Raw genomic sequence first — 24,637 nt, 5'->3', positions numbered from 1 at the left:
AAGACAGGACACCAAGCAAGGGCCAGTTCTTCTGCACATGCTTTTATAAGCATTGCAGAGATGCCGTCAGTCGCAGGAGACCAAGTAGCTCAGCCCACTTCCTTACACCACTATTCCACAGGGTGCCATTCTACTATGATTGCCCACGATCCAAAAAAGTACAAAAATGGGATGAAACAGCTTAATCTGTTTTGCTTCCTAACAGGCTGACTTATAAAGTGCAGACCTGCCAACCAGCCCGAAAACAATAGAAGCTGCGCCCTCGGCAATAACCGCTGCTTTGGGTTAAAACTTTTCCCTTGATGGAGCATCATCAAACAAGTTTCAAGCTGTAGTCACTACGAATACCCCATTTAAAGAAGTTTGAACATGAGTGACACTGTTAAGACTACTTATACCCGGACATTATCGTGTCCTATCGGGGATTTCTAGAATCCTGATAAAATTTTTGAACATTTCAAAAACTGGATCCTGATTTCTAATCTGGTGCCAGTGATGGGTGTAACTACTAAATATACCAAGTTTGTTCAAGATTGACAAAGATGGATCAAGACGTTACTACGATGCTCCAGAGCATGCCCCCATTTGCTATTTGGGATGAAACTGGAAGGTATGACATTCTGTGGAATAGTCCTCTTCTTCTCTGTCAAGTCCTCTTACTCTTCCTGGGGATCCAGTGGTGTTCCCAAGTTAGATGGGAGATATAATCCCTCCAGCATGTCCTGGATCTTCCATGGGGCCTCCTCCCAGTTAGACTTGCCTGGAAGACCAGCCTAGGTAGAGGACCAGGGAACATTGTCGCCGTGTGTGTGTGTGTGTGTGTGTGTGTGTGTGTGTGTGTGTGTGTGTGTGTGTGTGTGTGTGTGTGTGTGTGTGTGTGTGTGTGTGTGTGTGTGTGTGTGTGTGTGTGTGTGTGTCATTTTTTTTTAATGCATCATATTGTCACAAAAAGAAACCTGAAACCAGTTCATATCTCTGGTACAAATAAACACTTGTTCTGCTAAAACCATCCATTGACCTCTAACGGGCAAGTCCCTCAATTCTGATTCTAGGACATTTTAATTATTCTGCACCGCATTGTGAAATGTTTTAGTGCAACAATTTCCACATTTGTGCTACATTTTAGCAGACACAGAGAATGATGGGATGCCGGAAACTCCTCCACACTCTCCTCCTCTGCTCCTCCCTGTTTACTTTCAAAGTCCTTTGGCCAGGAACTGGTATGAGCAGTGTGCCCCCCCACCCCCTTCCCCACATGCATCCTCATGTCATTTATAGCCTTCAGAGTGGCGGGCTGAAAGAGAGTTCATTGAGACAAAATAAAAGAAAGGGGTGGGTAGAGAAGGATAAACTCTGAAAACTGGGCTGCAGTCACCAGGCAACCAGCAGATCAAGTTTCAAAGGATGACAAGAAGTCGTAAGAAGTACAGAGAGGTGTGTGTGTGTGTGTGTGTGTGTGTGTGTGTGTGTGTGTGTGTGTGTGTGTGTGTGTGTGTGTGTGTGTGTGTGTGTGTGTGTGTGTGGCCATGAGTTCTTAGCTTTGTTAATTTGAGTTAAATGTTCCTCGGTGATAAAAACACATTTGATTTGTTTCAGAAAACAAACTTTTCTATTTCTGCGATGGCTGCCTTGAAGTATTCCCGATAATCCTGTCATAGTTTTCAGCTCCACTGTCCAAACTCTCAAAGATACATCATCTTCCTCAGTGATCTTGCAGCAGTCAGTTGATTGATTTGCACTGCAGTGCACAACCACAGCCTTTCCCTATCTTGAAGCCCACATACTTTGTCTCTTGCCTCGCCTGTTTACATAAATTATTATCGTAGGTTAGTTATTTGTTAACATCAGAGCCCCAGTCTGTGTCCTTATGACTGACTCTGGTCTTTGTGGTGCTGGATGCCTGTATAATAATCCCACTTCCTACATATGCTGACAGTGCCTGTCTGCCTGTATTTCTCTCTCTGTCTCTGTCATCCCCTCCCAATCTCAACTCTCCTCCCCCAGGTCGTGTGTCCCTGACCCGTGGTGCCTCTCTGCGAGTGGAAGGGCTAACCCTAGATGACGAGGGCTGGTTTGAATGCCGCATCCTACTCTTGGACAGCAAAACTGATGACTTTCAAAACGGGACATGGACCTTCCTCTCCATCACAGGTGCAGCACTGCAGGGTTTAGTGGACTCCGGAGGGGCTCCTTTCATTGCTTCTCGCTGCCGCTGTCCTTATTTAGAACACACACAGCATGAAACCTGGCTGTCTGACCATTTTCCCTGTATTATTGCAGAGTAACCACAGGTTTTGTTTCACGTTCTATTCATATGTTGCACATGGCAGTCACACGTTGCCTTTGCACCAGACCTCCTGTGGTCTGAGGTACACATAAGAGTTAATTTACGAATAAATAGAAATCGATAAAGTCATATGTGTGGCTCTTCACATCCATACTATGAAGGTTCTGGTCCACATTCTGCAGGTGGTTTCACTAATGAACCTACCCTCAAGAGAATTACTGAGTGACTCCAACGGTGCAGCTTGTGGTTGCAATAAATACCTGACCACCTTTGTGTATTGATTTGAAGAGGAACTGTTTTGAAAAGCACACATTTAAGGTAGTATGGGCTGTACCTGTGGGTTTCAACTCTTCTCCTGGTGATCACCTGCCCTGCTTATTTTTCCTACTTTACAGACTGAAAGTTAGCAGAACTAAATTTAGCGGAAGCTAATTGGTCCGCTGGTGGTTTTCAAAGTTAGTTGAAAAGCTCCTCTGCTAACAAGAAAGTTAGCTTCGCTAATTAGCGGTTAGCAGATTAGTGGAACTGTGACCACCACTGGTAATGCCCGCACACACCAAAGTGAACCATTATGAGAACCACTGTGCAGTCCCCAAAAATATGATTTAATAAACATCTGAATAGAGGTTATCCTGTTAAGCCCTGGTCCACTGAATGATGAAGATGAATGAGCCACGTAGCATGTTTTTTTTTGTACGAGTCCAGTTATTCAACAATCGTGGAGAACAGTGGCTCTTAGAGGCAGAATATTCAGCTAACGAGGCTCATCTCTGAGCGTGGCGTTAATTTCAAGAAGTTCAAAATTTAGCAACAACAGCGTGGGGCAGTTTGTGTACGAGGTACTACAGGGACAAATGAGGATTTTAGAGGCATGTTAGTAGTGAGGACGAGGCTGTTAAAAGCCCATGATCTGATCACTTGGTGGCTACGAGGACTGGACTGGCTATTTTTGGAGCGGCTCAGCCCTCTTGCGCACTACAATCTCACCTGCTTTGTGCGCCGGGGCACTGTATATAAAATAATTATTTTGTAGAAGATTAATCATTTTCTGGTCAGAGCTTGGATTTTGAAAACACCTCTAATCGCTTCTGGAATCACAGAGGACGTTTGGAGCTTTTTTCTCTCTCTGTCTCGTGCATTGAGGTGGACAAAGTATTTGGAACAGCCTAATGCCACGTTCACACCGGACGCCACAAATTCGCCATCCCTCGCCTGTCGATGGACGAGCCATCATCGCCTGGTGTATCGTGATGCAATGCAATATCGTGCCACAAACACGCCAATTGCTCAAAATCACTTTATTCACCTCGCTTTATTCGCGGTCCATTGCGTCGCATTGCGTGTCTTGGACTTTTGTGATACCACAGCGCGTCCTTCCATAAGGATTACATGGCAACCTTTCACCGCCATCGCATGCATGGCGTCCAGTGTGAACGCGGCATAAAAGGTGATTGTTTGTAATGTTTATATTGTAATAGGTATTGTTGGTAAAACAGTTGCATGTGTCATTCCTCCTTTAAGCAGCTGAAAAAGTATGTTTATGATAGATTAACATCTTGTTATAATGGATCAGATGAGGCCCACTCTGAGCGCACTGATGCACTGACTTGCACTGACTTGCACTCAAGATGAGCATTTATTGCAGAACGTCAGCTCACAAGAGAGGAAGCACAGAGGCGACTGTCCAGGACACACAGACCGCAAGGGCGCAAAAGAGCGATGTTGCAGACATTAATGGACGAACACAAAGTTAATAAGTTGGATCACGGTGTCAAAATGACTGGAAAGCTGCAGAAGAAATAAAGCCAGCGAGAGCGCAGAGGCAACTGTCCAGGAAACCGTGGTTCCGGGTCTAGCTGGTGTGGTGCATTTAATGACTCTGGAACAGAGGTGAACAGCAGCCTGGCGCACGAGCACACTGGCTGGACTGTGTGACATCTTGAATGGATGCTGTGAATTGAAGGCCCACACTTTAAAAGGACCGAGTGTGGGAGGGCTGGATGTTTGGACCAAACCCATGCCTAAAACATGCACCAACGTCACGTTACATGGCGCTACTGAATCATATGTGGTTTGACGTGGATTCATATGCAGCCACACGAGCCATTCGAGGCTGGACAGGGCTCACTAGAGGGCTGATACCTGGCACATGTGAGGTACGTGGCTCATTCTTTGAATAATCCCTGACACACCTATGCGTGGCTCATTATTCATGACTTATTATTCGGTGGGGACCGAGGCTTTAGCCTTGGCGAGTTCGTAGTCAAAGATAGGGGACATGTTCTGGCTTCTTTAACCACACACAGGAGTTTTCCATGCTTGCCCTCTTTTTATCTATGTATGAGTTTGTGATGATGTAAGCAGAATCAGCTCTACCAATGCTGCAACAGTGGTGACCCTCAGATACAGGCTTCATATCGACTGTTTCAGGTCTCCATTGAAAACCTATGGGTGCATCACCAGGTTTGCTCATTATACAGTAGTGTTCGAATAATAGTGTCTATGTGGACTAAAAAGATTAATCCAGGTTTTGAGTATATTTCTTATTGTTACAGGGGAAAACAAGGTACAGGTAGATTCAGAGATTCTCACAATCAAACAAGACCAAGCATTCATGATATGCACACTCTTAAGGCTATGACAATTGGGCTTTAGTAAAAAAAAAAAAAAAAAAAGTAGAGAAAAGGGGGTGTTCACAATAATAGTAGTGTGGCATTCAGTCAGTGAGTCGTCAGTTTGTGGAACAAACAGGTGTGAATCAGGTGTCCCCTATTTAAGGATGAAGCCAGCACCTGTTGAACATGCTTGTCTGTTTGAAAGCCTGAGGAGAAAATGGACGTTCAAGACATTGTTCAGAAGAACAGCGTAGTTTGATTAAAAGTTGATTGGAGAGGGGAAAACTTATATGCAGGTGCAAAAAATTATAGGCTGTGGAGATCTACAATGATCTCCAATGCTTTAAAATGGACAAAAGCACCAGAGATGCGTGGAAGAAAACGGAAAACAACCATCAAAATGGATAGAAGAAATAACAGATGGCAAAAGGCTCACCCATTGATCAGCTCCAGGATGATCAAAGACAGTCTGGAGTTACCTGTAAGTGCTGTGACAGAAGACGCCTGTGTGAAGCTAATTTATTTGCAACCGAATCGCCTGCAAAGTCCCTCTGTTAAATAAGACGTGCAGAAGAGGTTTACAATTTGCCAAAGAACACATCAACTGGCCTAAAGAGAAATGGAGGAATATTTTGGTGGACTGATGAGAGTAAAATTGTTCTTTTTGGGTCCAAGGGCTGCAGACAGTTTGTGAGACGACCCCAAATGCTAAATTCAAGCCACAGTTCACAGTGAAGACGGTGAAGCATGGTGATGCAAGATCATGATATGGGCCATGTTTCTCCTACTGTGGTTGTTGAGCCTATATATCTCATACCAGATTATCATGGGTCAGTTTGGATATGTCAAAATACTCTGAAGAGGTCATGTTGCCTATGCTGAAGAGGACATGCCCTTGAAATGGGTGTTTCAACAAGACAGTGACCCCAAGCACACTAGTAAACAAGCAAAATCTTGGTTCCAAACCAACAAAAATAATGCTCGCAGATGTGAAGAAATCATGAAAAACTGTGGTTTATACAACTAATACTAGTTGAGTGATTCACAGGATTGCTAAAAAAGCAGTTTGAACATAATAGTTTTAAGTGTTTGTAGCATCAACAGTAGATGCTACTATTATTGTGGAACTCTACCTTTATACCCAGTTTTTTTTGTCCAATATCATGAATGCTTGGTCTTGTTGGATTTGTGAGAATCTACTGAATCTACTGGTACCTTGTTTCCCATGTAACAATAAGAAATATACTCAAAACCTGGATTAATCTTTTTAGTCACATAACACTACTATTATTCTGAACACTACTGTACATACATACAGTAGCAGCCCCTCTCTCCGGGTTCTTTTTTCCCCTCTCATTCACTCATACACAGCAGTTATGAGACAGTATTGTTCAAAGCTGTATATGTGAAATGAGGATTTGATATGATTGTACTCTGATAAATGAAAGTTCTGCATTCACTGCATCAAGTTGCAAATGAACACTAAACACCTTTTGGTCACATAATAGTGTGACATCAGTGCATGTACGAGGTCTGTCCGTAAAGTATAGGTCCTTTTTATTTTTTTCAAAAACTATATGGATTTCATTCATATGTTTTTACGTCAGACATGCTTGAACCCTCGTGCGCATGCGTGAGTTTTTCCACGCCTGTCGGTGACGTCATTCGCCTGTGAGCACTCCTTGTGGGAGGAGTCGTCCAGCCCCTCGTCGGAATTCCTTTGTCTGAGAAGTTGCTGAGGGACTGGCGCTTGGTTGATCAAAATTTTTTCTAAACCTGTGAGACACATCGAAGTGGACATGGTTCGAAAAATTAAACTGGTCTTCAGTGAAATTTTAACAGCTGATGAGAGATTTTGAGGTGATTCTGTCGCTTTAAGGACTTTTCACGGTGCGAGACGTCGCGCAGCGCTCTCAGGCAGCGTCATCAGCCTGTTTCAAGCTTAAAACCTCCACATTTCAGTCTCTGTTGATCCAGGACGTCGTGAGAGAACAGAGAAGTTTCAGAAGAAGTCGGTTTCAGCATTTTATCCGGATATTCCACTGTTAAAGGAGATTTTTTTTAATGAAAGACGTGCGGGCGGATTGCAGCGTCGGCTTGCAGCCGCTGCGACGCTCCGTCACAGGAAAAACACCTCTGTTGGAAGCCTTGAGGACAAGTTGGAACATCTCCAGCTGATAAACAATTTCTCATATACTCACTCCACTGAAAGCCATCAAAAGCCAACTGGATTTTAACAAATGGTTATCAACACGGAGGTGTTGTTCCTGTGCCGCCGCGTCGGCTGTGTCCCGACGCGCGGACCCGTCCGCACGTCTTTCATTAAAAAAAATCTCCTTTAACAGTGGAATATCCGGATAAAATGCCGAAACCGACCTTCTGAAACGTCTCTGTTCTCTCACGACGTCCTGGATCAACAGAGCCTGAAATGTGGAGGTTTTAAGCTTGAAACAGGCTGATGACGCTGCCTGAGAGCGCTGTGCGACGTCTCGCACCGTGAAAAGTCCTTAAAGCGACAGAATCACCTCAAAATCTCTCATCAGCTGTTAAAATTTTCACTGAAGACCAGTTTAATTTTTCGAACCATGTCCACTTCGATGTGTCTCACAGGTTTAGAAAAAATTTTGATCAACCAAAGCGCCAGTCTCTCAGCAAACTTCTCAACACAAGGAATTCCACGAGGGGGCTGGACGACTCCTCCCACAAGGATGTGCTCACAGGCGAATGACGTCACCGACAGGCGTGGAAAAAACTCACGCATGCGCACGAGGGTTCAAGCATGTCTGACGTAAAACATATGAATGGAAATCCATATAGTTTTTGAAAAAAATAAAAGGATCTATATTTTACGGACAGCCCTCGTATTGTGTTTCCTTTGAATAAATGTTCGCTCAAAATGGGTTTTTTTTGCCAAAAAATGAACAAGACACAGAGCCTTGTCCTTGGAGAAAGAAGACGTATGTCAAAATAGTGGACCTGTTCAATCTGCCCAAAGAAAAAAACATGTTTATTTGCATGGATTACGCAAAAGTGACCAACTTTCATGAAACTTTGTGAAAGGTTTCGGTGCAGATTTAAATAAATCCAATTGCATTAAGTTGGGGGCAGAACCCAGCTGCAAGGTAATAGCCAGCAATTTTAAAAGAAATGTCTTAACATTTAGAGTTATGAGTATATTTTAGAATTTGAGTGGTTTTCTGATGTGACATTTCATCAAAAGCTCCTCTCAGTGCAATGAGTGCATCATAATTGTAGGATTGTGTGGCATTCGCATGTTCTCCGTGACTGCATGGATTCTCTCCTAGACACACAGGTTGGGAGTTGTGAATGTCATGAGGCCTTTAACAGTGACTTTTTATTTAAAAGACAGATCCAATCCGATCCAGTTTTAGTAACAGAGCACTTTTTAAAAACAGTAGTGTTTAACAAAGTGCTGTACAGCAGATAAACAAGGCAATAAAAACAACAATAAATACAAACAAAAGGCATGACAAAACACACATTCCACAAGACCACACCACTATCATTCTGAGTTAAAAGCCTAAGAGTAAAGATGTGTTTTTAAAAGACTTTTAAAAATAGGCAACTTGGGTGCTAACCTAACATATAGCGGGAGCTCTTTCCAAAGTTTGGTAGCTACAACAGAGAAAGTCACCTCTAGTTTTTAGTCATGTTTTAGCTATGACTAAGAGCAGCTGATCCATAGACCTTGGTGACCTCAATGGAACATATGGCTGGAACAGGTTGGATATGTAGGTTGGTGTTTAAGAGACTTAAAAACAAACGGCAAAACCTTAAAAATGAATCCTAAAAGGAAACAGCAAGCCAGTGTAGGGGAGACAAGAATAGGGGAAATGTGCTCTCACTGCAAGTGTTTGTTTAAAAGAGAAGAGGCAGCATTTTAGACTAACTGTAAGCATGCAAGAGAGGTATGGCTAAGAATCGGACATGTAGTGGCATTGCAGTAGTCTTATGCTGCATTTACACATAGGCAGGATGCGTTACGAATGTCCTATTTGTGTAATTCTTGGCACATTCCTGACATTCTTAACGGACTTAATGCATCTGAATAGGTTTCTTAATAGCGCGCGGTTGGTGCATGATATTTGTGATTTTCGTGGAGCATGTTTTTGGCTGTCAAAAAATCTTCCATGAATGTCACGCCCCACCCCTCATGTCGTGGAGGTTGCAACTGAGCATGTTGATCGTCTTGATTAGTGGTGATCCTGTGACCATGTTCTCTCTGACGTATGCACAATTAAACCCTCCTGCGCTACATTCGGTTTCATTGCTGCAGTATGCTGAAGAAGGACAGTGACGCCAAGTCCACTAAAAGTTTCATTCCAATGCTCATCGGCACGCTCCTGCAGGTGTTCCACCCACCTGCTGCTGCTGTGCCTGATGTTTGGGAAAACGAGAGCCACATGGAGCCACACATCTGGCTCTCTCGTCTCCCTCCTGTGGCGCAGAGCCCAACTAAGCATGCAGTCACAAAGTTCTGCTGTGGATTTTGAGAAGTAAACTGGAGCAATCTGAATTGTTCAGCAACTAATGGTAAGATGACAGAATGTAACAATGCACTGTTAGGTGCAATAGCGTGCAACAGCGCGGCACATTATTCTTGACCATGCGTAATGGTTCCTGATAATCACCAGCAACGTATGTGCCATTAATCGTAAATGCGTGGGTAACAGGTTGCAGCAGTTCCTGAGGACACCTGAAACCTCTGCCACAAATCATCACACGTGTGATCGGCGGCCAAGAATTGTGGCATTCGTGACCTGTCTCATTATGTGTAAATGCAGCATTCACGAGTTGTGATAAAAGCATGATTAATATGTTCAAGAATCTTATGAGATAAAATGGATTTAACCCTTGGATAACAAGCCTAAGATCTTTAAAAACTAGATTTTTGAGGGGTGATTGAAGGTTTTGGGGCCTAACTCGAAAGGGAGTGCTTATCCATCTTTTTCATTCTGAGCAAACTAGCATTTCTCTTGAGAATGTGTGAAATTTTGACATCACTGTTGCAATGTTGCACGACACAATATTCCAATGAAGTAAGTAGGGATGTATCAGATTGGCAAATGGTCAAAGCTGGTTGGTGTGTTGTGATTCAGTATCTCAGGAAAAACAGAATGTCTCTGAAGGGGATCCATGAGGACATAGTAAGGACATTTTGGGGAGGGATGTCACTTCTTATGCTGATATACTCCTCACAGAAGAGTAAGTAAACATAGCCAGAACTGTAGGCATTTCCCAGGAGAGAGTTCTTTCAGTTCTGAAAGAACTACTGGGAATGATGAAACGTTCCGAATGATGGCTCCCAAGGCTTCTCCCGGCCAATCAGAAACACATGAGGTTCCACATATCAAGGGACAACCTTTGGCTTTATCTTCATGTGGCAATTCATGACCATGGATGAGACTTGGGCCCATCACTTCAAAAGTGCTCCAAACAACAGTCAAAGCAATGTAAACATCTAGGTTTTCCCCTGCCAAAGACAGCCAAAGCTGTCTCAACTGCTGGAAAGGTCATGGCCTCTGTCTTCTGGGATGCTGAGGGTATCATAATGGTGGACTATCTCCAGAAGGGACAGACCATCAATGGGGCCTATTATGCTTCCTTTTTGTGACAACTGCGTCAGAAAATAAAGCTGAAGCGGTGTGGAATGCTCCAATGAGGTGTTCTGTTTCATCAGGACAATGCTCCGGTCTACACCTCAGTTATTGCAATGGCTGACATTCATGAATGTGGGTTTGAACTTGTTCCCCACCCACCTTATTCCCCTGATTTGGCTCCTTCAGACTTCCATCTGTTTCCAAACATGTAAAGGTATCTTGCTGGAATTCATTATAATAGTGATAATGATGTTATATCTGCAGTGGATGACTTCCTTGAGCTCCAAGATAAGACCTCCTATGAGAATGGTATCAAGGTACTGCAGTGACACTGAAAAACGTGTGTGAACTTACATGGGGATTATACTGAAAAAAGAATGACATTAAAGTTGTAGTTTATTCTTGGTTGGGCAAAACCTCGTGGACACTCTACATACCAACAGAATTTATCTGTTTATCCAGTCTAAAATCACTGTATAGTTTGACACTGAACTTGGTAACTGTGGGTTTTAAATACAGCTACAGATGGCCCAGGTCCAGAAAACGAACAGCACGGACACTGCTATGTCTGAAAAGCATGACCACCATTTTACTTTCATTAAAATTTTAAAAGTTTAAGGCAGTTCACATTTCTTATAATGGGAAGGAAGATTTGGGAGTCATCTGCATAATCACCTCAGATGTAATTTAGCTAAATGATGCCATCGTCATTTCACCATTTCCTTCAACTGATAATGCAAATAATCCTTTCAAAGAGTAATGGTTTTAATTAATAATAATAGTCAGGCACCACAAATGGAATGTAGTAAAAAACAAATATTAAAATATCCCCAAGAAATAAGCTATAAATGAACAACAAACAAAATGAACTCCCAGGCTCTGTTAGCAAATACTGCCCTTAAATAAACAAATGGTCTTAAAACAGTTGACATGCCATCTCGTTAACATTACTGGGCTCCCTCATCTCATTCAGCGTAAACCAAAATCATTCTGAATGCAGTGGAGCTGTGAGGTGCATCTTTGAAAGAAAGCATCATTTGGATTTACTCTTCCAAAATTTCTGGTCGGAATTATGCCGTCATTAAGAAAACACACAGTAGCACATTATCTTCACTGCACCTGCTTCATTGTTGCTTTGTGTGTGGGTGTGATCTGAATCCAACTTATGGTGAAACTCAGTCCTGTTTATTTTCAAACTCAGACCAGAATGCAGATGACAGCAGCAGTAATGCAGCCAAAAATATCAGCAAAGCATATCTCCATATATCTTTTTTCCCCTCTATTCAGCTAAGATGCTGTGATGGAGTAAGAATGCTTAGACGCTGAACCATGGTAGTTAAAACAATGCTGTTTATTCTGGCATCATTGATTTGATTTTGAAACACAAATTGTATATGTGTTGACCAGGCCCCTCAAAATGCAGATATCTTACAAGACCCTACAATCAGTAATTTGAATTGAGCTGAACAGCATCATTGGGATATTGAGTTTCTGTCGACAGGGCATCACGGTGGTTTAGTGGTTAGCACTGTTGCCTCACAGCAAGAAGGTCATGGGATCGATATGGCTATATATCTATATGTCCATGTGATCCTGCATCCCGCTAAAATGGCTCATCCGATCGCCATGACTTTTGTTCTGTCATCTTTGTAGACTCTGGAGTAACATGGGGGGGTTAATTTCACGTGCCCTTCATGGTTACTTAATAATTAGGTGCCATCATCTCAGACAAAGGTATTTGCAACCTAAGTAGGAACAACTCTTCTTCTGTGATGTTTTATGGTGGTTGCCAGATTGTGGTGGTAATGCAGCTGTCAGCCTGGCCAGGAGTGTTAATAGACACTGAATCTGAAGACACAGCATTTCTCACAGTGATTAAACGCTCATGGTCTCGGCTGTTCAGTTGCTCAGCTGAGACCATGACCCTTTAAAATCTTTGTGAAGAACTGTAAAGACAAAAGGAAATTTAATCAGTGTTGTGTACCTGGAGGTTCTGCGATACTGTAGGGGGACTTTCTGCCTTCTGACCCCTCCCTGCGATTTAATGTGGTGAGTGAACTTGAAGACTCAGAGACTGGGCAGGAAATGGACTTCAAAAACCATACGAGGTCTGTGAGAAAAGTAGCGGACCTTTTTATTTTTTTCAAAAAACCATATGGATTTGAATCGTGTGATTGCATCAGACAAGCTTGAACCTTCGTGCGCATGCGTGAGTTTTTTCACGCCTGTCGGTTGCGGTCATTCGCCTGTGAGCAGGCTTGTGTGAGCAGTGGTCCAACCTCCTCTCGTCGTATTTTTATTGCGAATAAATTGTCTGAACGATTTGGAGCTTTGCTGCATCAATTTTTCCCAGAAACTGTGAGAGACCATGTGGACACCATTCGGAAAATTAATATGGTTTTCAGGGACGATTTTATGGGGAGTATACAGATTAAGGAGTGTTACTGCCGCTTTAAGGATGGCCCACAACTGCTGAGAGCACGACGCGCTCCCAGCGCCGATCGACATTGCTCAGACCCCCGTGAAACAACCAGATCATTTCCAACGTGAAGGCTTTGTTGTTCCGGACCTCGTCTGACTTTCACAAAAGGCAGGAGACGTGGACATCAGCACTTTTTTCGGCACGTTCCACTATTACAGGAGTTTTTTTCATGGAAAGAAAAGCGGAGGGACGCGCCACGGAGCCGTTCATTACGCGGGCAGAAAACCACCTCCGTGTTGGTCTCACAGGACGGCTTTCAGGGGATTCAGATGGATTCCGGTTGCTTTTCAGTCGTGTGATTATCCAATTGTGATTGTGCATGAGCTGGACAGGCTCCGAACATGTCCTGGAAGGCTTCATCACGGCGTTGCTTTGCGCCATGCGGCATCCACCGCGATGCGCGGAACTCTTCCGCACTGTCGGTCTTAAAGTGCTGATGTCCACGTCTTTTCACAATTACTGTGCTAGTCAGACGACATACTGGATCAAGACAGGTCCAGTTTAGAAATGAACTGCACATTCCACCGTTACAGGAGTTTTTGTCATGGAAAGAAAAGCGGAGGGACGCACCACGGAGCCGTTCATTACGCGGCACAAAACCACTTCCGTGTTGGTCTCACAGGACGGCTTTCAGGTGGATTTCAGATGGATTCCGGTTGCTTTTCAGTCGTGTGATTATCCGATTGTGATTGTGCATGAGCTGGCCATGGCCCAACATGTCCTGGAAGGCTTCATCACGGCGTTGCTTTGCGCCATGCAGAGCCGCTCCTCTTTCCATGACAAAAACTCCTGTAACAGTGGAATGTGCCGTTCATTTCTAAACTGGACGCTGTCTTGATTCGGTATGTCGTCTGACTAGCACAGGAATTGTGAAAAGACGTGGACATCAGCACTTTAAGACAGACGTGCGGAGGAGTTCCGTGCATCGCGGTGGAGCCGCAATGGCACCAAAGCAACGCCGTGATGAAGCCTTTCAGGACATGTTCAGGCATGTCCAGCTCATGCACAATCACAATCGGATAATCACATGACTGAAAAACAACCAGAATCCATCTGAAATCCACCTGAAAGCCGTCCTGTGAGACCAACATGGAGGTGGATTTGTGCCGCATAATGAACGGCTCCGTGGCGCGTCCCTCCGCTTTTCTTTCCATGAAAAAAAACTCCTGTAACCAGTGGAATGTGCCGAAAAAGTGCTGATGTCCACGTCTTTCTGCCTTTTTATAAAAGTCAGACGAGGTCCCCGGATCAACAAAGCCTTCACGTTGGAATGATCTGGGTTGTTTCAGCGGTGTCTGAGCATGTCGATCGGCGCTGGGAGCGCACTGCGCTCTCAGCAGTTGTGGGCCGTCCCTTAAAGCGGCAGTAACACTCCTTAACCTGTATAATCCCCATAAAATCGTCCCTGAAAGCCATATTAATTTTCCGAAACGGTGTCCACCTGGAGGTCTCTCACAGTTTCTGTAAAAAAAATTGATGCAGCAAAGCTCCAATCGTTCAGACATTTATTCGCAATAAAAATCTGACAAGAGGGGTGGACCGCTGCTCACACAAACCCTGCTCACAGGCGAATGACGCAACCGACAGGCGTGAAAAAAACTCACGCCTGCACACGAAGGTTCAAGCTTGTCTGATGCAATCACACGTGATTCAAATCCATATGGTTTTTGAAAAAGTAAAAAGGTCCGATACTTTGCTCACAGACCTCGTAGTATTAAAAAGATACCTTCGCAGGAATGAAGAGATAAGCATTACGACAACGCTGGACTCTTGCAGCAAACATTTCCACCCCCCACCCTGGACCTGCATACAAGAGTCATGACATTGCACCCTGCCTACGTTTTTAAGCCTGCTCTCGGCCCACAACCAGGTGAGCGGGCCTTGCCCTGTGCGTGGATCAGTAGAGTTATGTGATGGGTTGGAAAAGTGTTGCATTTGACATTTGTATGCAGGTGACATGCTCGCGTTGTTTATCTGAACAGTCTGAATGTGTCATGCAAAACTGTGTTCTGCCTTCTGTCTGTGTCTTGTGTAGCATGATAAGCAAAAAACAGTATGTATCATGATGCCTGTTGCTCCAGACAGAGATATGAAGTTATCAAGTGGGGTGGACAAGGTCATGGGACATACTGTCCAACAATAGGAGAGTGTGGTGTGATAGTCGCAGTTACTGGTGTGTGATACTGCAAGATTTGATACTGAGCCAATACCAAGTAACTACAGGGCCAGTATCATCAATGCAGATTACTGACAACTTTTTAGTAATTAAGATGGATACATTATCAAATGGCTAAATCTTAATGAATTTTCATGACCTTTAAGTGGTTTTTTTTCTTTGGTTTATTAATTAGTCCAAACCTAGGACAGAATTTGGGCAAACTTTATATGTAAACAGATAACTTTATTATCATATTACAAGTTTTTGTTCAGAAACAATAGAACAGTACCAAAACAATTTTTGCCACACATTGCCATGCCTGGATTTTTTTCTTTAAGTGCACAAAATTATCATTCCAGAACAAATTTATTTTTTTCAGGTAGAGAGTTCAGAAACTAAAAGACAAAAATTAAATAAATTTTCTCCCTTCATTGCACTTATTTTCTGGATTTTTTTCTTAAATAAACAAAGTGTACAAAATCAGCACTTTAAAACAAATGTTATAAAAAAAAAATGTAGAATTTCAAGTAGAAAGTGTTTTTCTTCATTTCTCCACTTAACTCTTTGCTGAATGCAACAGTGCATACACAGTAGAAACTGAAACTAAAGTATCAATCTCATTCCGATACCAATCAATATCAATACCAACGTTGGTATTGATATTATCAATATTTGGATCGATCTGCCCACCACCACTGGTGATACTGATGTGGAAATAGCTGTGTCAAAATCTATTACTTTTACATCACTGCAGTGTGATTGTGAAATGCAAACCCTTCGATCAAATGTCCCCTTCATGACTATCATATAGCGGTAATTGACGAAATGAGGATTATAATTCTATTCCAGGATATGCTGCAAGTGTGCAATATAATTGCACACTTGGAGCATTGAATTGATTTCTCTGACTAATTTGCACTATTAAATTAGATTGTAACATTTAAAAAAGGGGGGGGGGGGGGCAAAAACCCCAAAACATTGAAGACTTGGCAAAAGGCCCAAACATCAAACAACAAACACTAAGCTTGTTTTCCTTATTGGATGGTGAACTGTCCCATTAATATGTAATTGAATTCATTATTATCTACCTGGCAGATGCTGCATTTGACGTGTGCAGCCGTGTCAGTGCTGTGATGTCTTGAAACAGAGTCAAGCACTTCATCGGTCCTGTTTTTCTTTTTCTTTTTTTTTCTTTTTTTTTTTGTAGCACCACCTGTGTTCATCAAGACTCCACCAACCTTCGTAGAGGTTCTACTGGGAGACTCTCTAACCCTCAGCTGTGGAGCCCACGGCAACCCTCAACCGACTGTCGTGTGGCATAAAGACGACAGGCTCGTTGAGAAACATGAAAAAATAAAAGTAAGGCTGATTAACAGATCGTATTAGTATTATCTTGATGTGATATTGTGATGTTTTGTTTTTTTTTCCTCATCATGGCCCTTGTAGCATGGCATATTTTGGAGCTTCCTTCAGGTTTTCTTTTTGATCTGTTTTTTTGGAAAACTCATTTTAGGTGCTCAATGGTACCTTGTCTTTGGCCTCCGTCACGAGGAATATTTCAGGGCTGTATAGATGTCATGTGTCAAACTCAGAAGGCAACCTGACCCACTCTACCCAGCTCCAGGTCAAAGGTCAGTGTTGTCTCAGTCTGAGAAAAAAATCTGTTTTTCTCAGTTTAGCAGGTGCTGTAACATGCATGTCAACAGAACGCATCATTAGTGGGTTGGAAAGTAACAAATTCTGTGCATACAGATTAAATGTGTTTTTTTTATCCAGTTCTGATGAGATCAGTTTAATCCTTCAGCACAGCTAATACTGCCATCTAGAGTCCATCCCCTGCTGTCACAGCAGTTTCACTCTTAATTACAATGAACACTAATCTGTTCCTAAATCTTGACCGTGATTGATGTTAGTGGTCTAGAGAATCTTAATGTCTACATCAGGTTTACTTATATTTTCCCCCAACTTGTCAAAAAGGTCCTCCCATCATCATCATCTCTCCAGAGGACACCACTCTCAACATGTCCCAGGATGCTGTGCTGCAGTGCCAGGCTGATGCCTACCCTTCCAACCTCACCTATGAATGGTTGAAACAAGGACAGAATGTTTACCATATTGAGTAAGTTTAAAGAGGATCCACAAACATTCTCACTTGAAAAAGTGTTGTGTCAGTTAAGTGCATCAGTAACTGCAAACACAGTCAAGGTGTTGAGAGATGAGATATACTTTATTGATCTCACAGTGGAGAAATTATGTTTACACTCCAGTTACCTCAGACAGCAATTAGTCCACAATTATTACTTGTTTACCATAATAATGGCACACATCAGAATTAAAGACAGCACATACACATTTAATATTGTTTATGTGCACTAAGTTTGAAGAAGTCTGTTACCTGAATTGAAGCAAGTGGGTGAAGGCCACGCAGCAACCCTGAGATGCTCCACCAAGAGACTAATTAGAATTTATGGCTCTTCAAAACTTAAGATTAAAGGACCATACTGGCCATATTGCGTGCTTGCCCTCAACATATGCTGCACAACACCACACTAGTATTTTCCAACATATAAATCTGAAATGGTGAAGGTGAACATTTTATTGGACAGTACAGTCTTGTTTGAGGGCAGGCATTAAAGGGATAAAATATGAAGCATATGATGTAATTTCTCTACTTCCAGGGAAAGAAACACAGCATTTTCTGAGTTTTTGGGCAAATTACAAGCAAACAAAGTGAAAATGCAATGAAAAAGTGACGATGCGGTGGGAAAGTGGATATGTGTTGCACACATGTCAAGGAGGTTTTGCAGGCGAAAGACCGTAGTTACTCTGGTTAGCTGTGTAGCCTAACACTTCCTGACACGACGTCTTACATTTTCCTCTTCTTCCCTTCCCCAATGGGAACCGGAAAAAAAACATTTTTCGCGACTGCTTCGATGATTGCAGCCGAAAACAAAACAGTACGTATTTATTGTACAACAGTAGCAGCTGTCCTCATAAGGGGTCAAATCCCACGATATCACGTAGGGTTCAAACAAGACTGTGGTGCCCTATTTTTCTTACAATTTCAGTTGTACTGGCCTGATTGTCAAACATGGTACAGGCAGTATACATAGTGACCCCAAGAAGCCTATTAGTTTTGCTGTCAAAGGTTAAAGTCATTAAACTGTAGTTTGTAAAAGCCTTCTGCAGAAAAGCACCACTTGTCAAAGGTAAGCTTATCAGCATTTATCCAGGGTACCGTGGGTTAGTGCAGACTATGCACCTGTTTTCATTATAGTATGGTCGTGCATAAGGCACCAGCTTGTTAGTACCTGAAATGTTATTGGGACAGATGAGCATCATCGCATATTTTTATGTGGAACGCAGCAGAAAAACAACTGGTACAACATCGTCAATTAAATAAGTTACAATAAATGTGAATGTATTCAGGATATTTTAAGGGTCAGTCATTTACTTTTGTGTCTGTATTTTAAGTATCAGATTTACATTGTCATGTGCCATTAAAAATGATCAGACATGAAGATGTTCGGAACATTAATTAATACTTTGGGGAGAAGAGTTAAATAAATAAACATTCTGCCTCAAATAATTTGCACAGGTCTTCAGCATTAGTAGAACCGGTGGTGACACATGTTTGTTTTAGCAAAGATGATCAGCTGTAGACCAGTACTACATGGCTGGCAGATATTAATTCCAAACAACTACAACCAAGCAGCTATTGATAGCAGGACTGCCCCTGCAAATCTGGGTGTTAGGTAAAATTTTGCAATGAGGCCACCACTGATACCAGCAACACGACTCTTCGGAAAAAGTCAGTTTGTGACAAAATGCCATTCTACATAATAATTCTATTTATTTATTTATTTAAAAGTTGACAGGTTTTTTTCTGGCTGCTCAAGTCCACTTAGTGCAGAATTGTAGGAGTAAAATTACGACAGTCAGAGTAATATTGAATGAAAAGTGTTTACTGTAAGGGGGGTCAGGGGGTGACGTGTCCCCCATCCCTACCAGCTGGCCACATGCCTGGTTGCTCAGTCTCTTTGAGCAGGAAGAAAGCAGATATAAAATAATAATCTAATTATGTAGATAGGGCTACGATAAGAAGTGTACATCACGTGCCATCCGTGAGAAACACACCTGGCAAATATGAAGGAAAGAACGGTGAAATATTTTTAATGGTGTAATTACACTATTGGATTAAGTAAGCGGAGTATCTGATTTAAATAATATGTCTGGAAAAATCGTCTACTCCATCAGTCTCTGGTTAATTCGGGGCGCTGATGATTGCAGCTGCAGTGCAGGTGAAACGAAGAAAGAGAAATGTGAACTGACTTAGTGAAGTGGGTTTCATTTATCTTAACCCGATCAATCAAAATTGCTGGTGACACTGTGGCGCAATGCATATGTGCATAAAATGAGGTGCTATCGCATCACGAAGCCCGATGCATAATGCATTTTCTGTGTTTATGGAGGGCCGGCCTTGTCAATAAGCTTGTATGTTTAATGACCCAGTCACATGGCACACAGCGATTCCTGAATGAAGGGGAAAAGTAAAAAAAAAAAGTCACAATTCGTTGAGAAATGGTGGACGAAAGAACTTTATCACCGAACAGTCTGTGAAGCAAGAACGCAAAAGGGACGAAGGAGGAATTTAACAAAACCAAAGCTCACGATCTTGACGCTTTAACAAAATGCGCCTGGAGCCACAGCTGGAGCAGTGTGTATCTGCATCTCTGAGTTCCAGGACTCGGCACTGGGACGGAGCTCATAGCGCCTGAGTCCTGGAGAAACTGCAAACAGAAGCTGTGGAGATCTGTGCACATGTCAGTGGACCACCTGCTTTGGTTTCTGGAAGTTTAAAGATGATTGAATATATCAGAGCAGTAATCAGTGCTTGTGAACGCGCGCATTGACTCACATGTGCAGTTATTCCACCAGCTGATCACTGATCCACAACGTGAATTCTTCCTTCCAGAACAGCTCTTTATATAATCATTTGAATCATCTACCTGTTGCCACATGTACAGAAGGACTGGATTATCATTCCTGCACTCATATTGTTATATTTAACACAAAATAATAAGCGCACGCAGTAGCTGCTGCTGCCGCTAATGCTGCATTCAAGTACCATCGGAAATTACACACCTTTTTTGTTATTTCAAATTCAACAGTTGCTTGTGGCAAAATAATTAATTATACTCAACAAAAATATAAATGCAACACTTTTGGTTTTGCTCCCATTTTGTATGAGATGAACTCAAAGATCTAAAACTTTTTCCACATACACAATATCACCATTTCCCTCAAATATTGTTCACAAACCAGTCAAAATCTGTGATAGTGAGCACTTCTCCTTTGCTGAGATAATCCATCCCACCTCACAGGTGTGCCATACCAAGATGCTGATTAGACACCATGATTAGTGCACAGGTGTGCCTTAGACTGCCCACAATAAAAGGCCACTCTGAAAGGTAAAGTTTTGTTTTATTGGGGGGGATACCAGTCAGTATCTGGTGTGACCACCATTTGGCTCATGCAGTGCAACACATCTCCTTCGCATCATCCGTGAAGAGAACACCTCTCCAACGTGCCAAATGCCAGAGAATGTGAGCATTTGCCCACTCACGTCGGTTACGACGATGAACTGGAGTCAGGTCGAGACCCCGATGAGGACGACGAGCATGCAGATGAGCTTCCCTGAGACGGTTTCTGACAGTTTGTGCAGAAATTCTTTGGTTATGTAAACCGATTGTTCCAGCAGCTGTCCTAGTGGCTGGTGTCAGACGATCTTGGAGGTGAACATGCTGGATGTGGAGGTCCTGGGCTGGTGTGGTTACACGTGGTCTGCGGTTGTGAGGCTGGTTGGATGTACTGCCAAATTCTCTGAAACGCCTTTGGAGATGGCTTATGGTAGAGACATGAACATTCAATACACGAGCAACAGCTCTGGTTGACATTCCTGCTGTCAGCATGCCAATTGCACGCTCCCTCAAATCTTGCGACATCTGTGGCATTGTGCTGTGTGATAAAACTGCACATTTCAGAGTGGCCTTTTATTGTGGGCAGTCTAAGGCACACCTGTGCACTAATCATGGTGTCTAATCAGCATCTTGATATGGCACACCTGTGAGGTGGGATGGATTATCTCAGCAAAGGAGAAGTGCTATCACAGATTTAGACTGGTTTGTGAACAATATTTGAGGGAAATGGTGATATTGTGTATGTGGAAAAAGTTTTAGATCTTTGAGTTCATCTCATACAAAATGGGAGCAAAACCAAAAGTGTTGCGTTTATATTTTTGTTGACTGTATATCCACACAAAAGATTAATTCTGGCCTATGTAAGGTGCCCCCCCCCCCCACACACACACACAGATAAAAAAATCCAAGCAAGCAGGCTGAATTTGCCTTGTAATTTCCAACGGTACATGAAGCAGCAGCAGCCTCAGCGCTCACAAACCGGCTTCTGCACTGTGTGAAAACCTTCAGCTGCTCCAACAAAGTCAAATTAAACAGTAACGTTACAAAAACTAAACAAACGATTAAAAAATGTCAAGAACGACAGCAAAAGGAAACAGACAAATTGAGGTTTTTGTTGCCATTCGTTCATATTTTTCAACAGTTTAAAAATCCTGACGAAGTGCCAGCTGCAAGAACGAAGCTGCGCGAAGGTTAAACGATGCCAACGAAAGTCCAGATTTCTTGTTTCGTCGGGGCTTCGTTGCCCTTCATTAAGTGCCGTGTGACTGGGCCATACCCAACTCAAAAAGTATTGGATATTACAATTGATAAAATATGAATGTTCTCACTGGCCACAGTAAATTAATTACCAGAGTTTGGGTGCGATCCAGATGTAAAGTTGTTGATAGTCACATCTGCCCCTGGGCCTCCTTTTTCTCATGTGTTCCTAGACTCTTGTTATTAACAATTCATCAGTTTATGTTCTCACTAAAGCGATTGGACTGCTTAAACATGTTAAGATGACAAATATTTTGTACATTTTTGTAGGTCCTTGAAGTCCCGTGTGAAGATTTTGGTTGATGGAACACTTCTTATCCCCAACCTTGTTCCAGAAGATGCTGGCAATTACACTTGTGTTCCAACTAATGGTATACTGACTCCGCCCTCTGCCTCTGCACATCTGAAAGTGAAACGTAAGAGTTGATTCCTACTCCACTTTGGCTAAATACAGCTAAAGTGGATCAGAGTTGATATACTGTATTTTCAAGACTATAAGTCGCACTGGAGTATTAGTCTCATCTGTTTAAAAAATGTTTTGTGAAGAGGAAAAAATACATAACTTGCACTGCTCTATAAGTTACATTTATTTTTTAAAGGTGATGCTCCTGCTTTATGCAACATGAGGCCAGATTAATTTAATTGGTGTGTTCTTTGTTTATAATGCAAATACTGTTAGCGAGCAAAAGCTAATGTGCTAATTAATGTTATTGTATGGGGCACAAAGAATTCAACAGTAAACTGCTTCATGTGGCCGCTGAACAGATGAAAATGTCATCCCCTCTGATACCAGTGGAGATACTACTCCATACATAACAGGAGGAGCCTTTCCACTCTGATAGGTGGACAAATATTTCTTAATACTTGTAATATTGTTGTCTGTTCAGTGGCTCTGTTTAGATCTAAATGTGTATATTTACTTGACTAAATGTAATTAAATTCTTTAAAATACCTTTACATTTTTAAAACATAATAGTTAGCCTTACCTTAGTCTAGCTGTCCTCCTTGTTGCTGTACTGGCTGTCCCACACAGTCCAAACAAGTGGAGTGCAGATTAGTGTGAAGGTTATATTCCCACTCTTTAGTCAAGAGTGTGATCTTTCAGTTTGAGAGCAGAATTTATTAAATTCACGAAGACCCAGAATATCCTTCTCATTCAGAGGTGTCCAGCCACCACCTTCTGCTCGGGACTGTGAATCACACCACTTTCAGATCAGTATACAGGAGCAACTTGTCACGTGTTGTCAAGCGTGGTTCCATTTTGTGGGCTCTCAAGAAAATATACAGTGCTGCTTGAAAGTTTACAAACTCTTGAGCTTTTACATGTTTTTAGGACATCAAAAAACAAACAAACAAACAAAAAATTAAAAATTCAGGCTTTTTATATAAAAATTTCTAACAGTATGCTCTTTAAACTCAGTGAAAAGTAATCATAAAAATCTAAAAGCCAAAATGATGATGTGAATAATTAAGTGCACCCTTTACTATAAACCATCACTTTTACATCCAGCTTTCTTCAGACAAGTTGGGGGATGGATGCATGAACATTTCCAAGACGCTGAGTATGTCTTGAACTTTATTTACATCGGTTATAAGGAAATGTGAATACTGTGGTACTCTGTGGTAAATCATTGTGACTCAGACTGTTTTCAAAAACTAAGGGATAGTGCAAGAAAGAGACGAGCGAGGAAAGCCACGAAGAAACCCAGACAACCCTGCATACGTTTTAGGCTTATGTGGCTGTGACTGAAGAAATTGTGCACAGTGCAAGTTTTGCATTTTGCATCACCACTCATAGCTTTATAGTGGAGTGTAGCAAAGAAGAATTTTCTTTCAACAAAACAGATCGAATCTAGGCTTGCATCGCTGATGTGCCTTCTGGCAAATTGTAGCTGAGCTTTCAAGTTTTCTTTTTCTTTTTGTTAAATCCTTCTCTGTACCACTTCATCATGAAGCTGTATAAGGCAATGCAAAATTCATAACTATAACTTCTTCAGTATTGTCTGGGTGTATTGGTGGCTTTCCTCACTCTTCTCCTCCTTGCATGGTCCCTTAGTGATTAAGAACCGTCTGCTCCACACAGATTTACCATAGAGTACCTTACTGTTTGTACATAACTAGTTTCTTGGAAATGTTCATGCATCCATCCCCTGACTTGTCTAAAGAGGACTGGATGGTTTATATGTGTTATACCAAAGGGTGCACTTAATTGTTCACATCATCATTTTGGATTTTAGATTTTTATTTTGTTTAATTCATAATATAGAGATCACTTTTTACTGAGAGTTTAAAGCACATAACTTTAGAAATTTTAGTTTTTTGTTTTTGTTTTTTTTTTTTTGCTGTTTTTTTTTGTTTGTTTGTTTGTTTGTTTTGTTTTGTCTGTCCTAAAAAAAATTCAAACATGTTTAAAGCTCAAAGGATCACAAATTTTCAAGCAGCACTGTATGATAATGCAGTACATTTTATGTCATAAATACAGGGCCATGTTTAAATTAGGTAATGTTTGGCTTCCTGTTAATTCTAGAATAGAATTTAAAATTCTTCTTCTTACTTATAAGGTATTGAATAATCAGGTCCCATCTTATCTTAGGAACCTCATTGTACCATATCACCCCAATAGAGCGCTTCGCTCTCAGACTGCAGGCTTACTTGTAGTTCCTAGGGTTTGTAAGAGTAGAATGGGAGGCAGAGCCTTCAGCTTTCAGGCTCCTCTCCTCTGGAACCAGCTCCCAAT

The 24,637-nt window shown here is 42.0% G+C and overlaps 1 protein-coding gene across 2 annotated transcripts in view; it reads left to right on the top strand.

The window, feature by feature from the left end:
- igsf9b (immunoglobulin superfamily, member 9b) overlaps positions 1 to 24,637 on the top strand; it is a 147,901-nt gene that overhangs the window by 103,679 nt on the left and 19,585 nt on the right. Inside the window, exons 4-8 of one of the 2 annotated variants that reach the window (XM_034169805.1) lie at positions 2,005 to 2,151; positions 16,371 to 16,522; positions 16,677 to 16,794; positions 17,141 to 17,282; positions 22,171 to 22,316. In XM_034169805.1, coding sequence (XP_034025696.1) covers positions 2,005 to 2,151; positions 16,371 to 16,522; positions 16,677 to 16,794; positions 17,141 to 17,282; positions 22,171 to 22,316 — 705 coding nt within the window. Of the gene's footprint in view, positions 1 to 2,004; positions 2,152 to 16,370; positions 16,523 to 16,676; positions 16,795 to 17,140; positions 17,283 to 22,170; positions 22,317 to 24,637 lie in introns of those variants that run through there. The other variant, XM_034169806.1, reaches the window with a different exon arrangement.

The sequence above is a fragment of the Thalassophryne amazonica genome, chromosome 5, assembly GCF_902500255.1.
Source record: "Thalassophryne amazonica chromosome 5, fThaAma1.1, whole genome shotgun sequence".
In the NCBI taxonomy this organism is placed as follows: domain Eukaryota; kingdom Metazoa; phylum Chordata; class Actinopteri; order Batrachoidiformes; family Batrachoididae; genus Thalassophryne; species Thalassophryne amazonica.
This window is presented reverse-complemented; position numbering and strand designations above follow the sequence as displayed.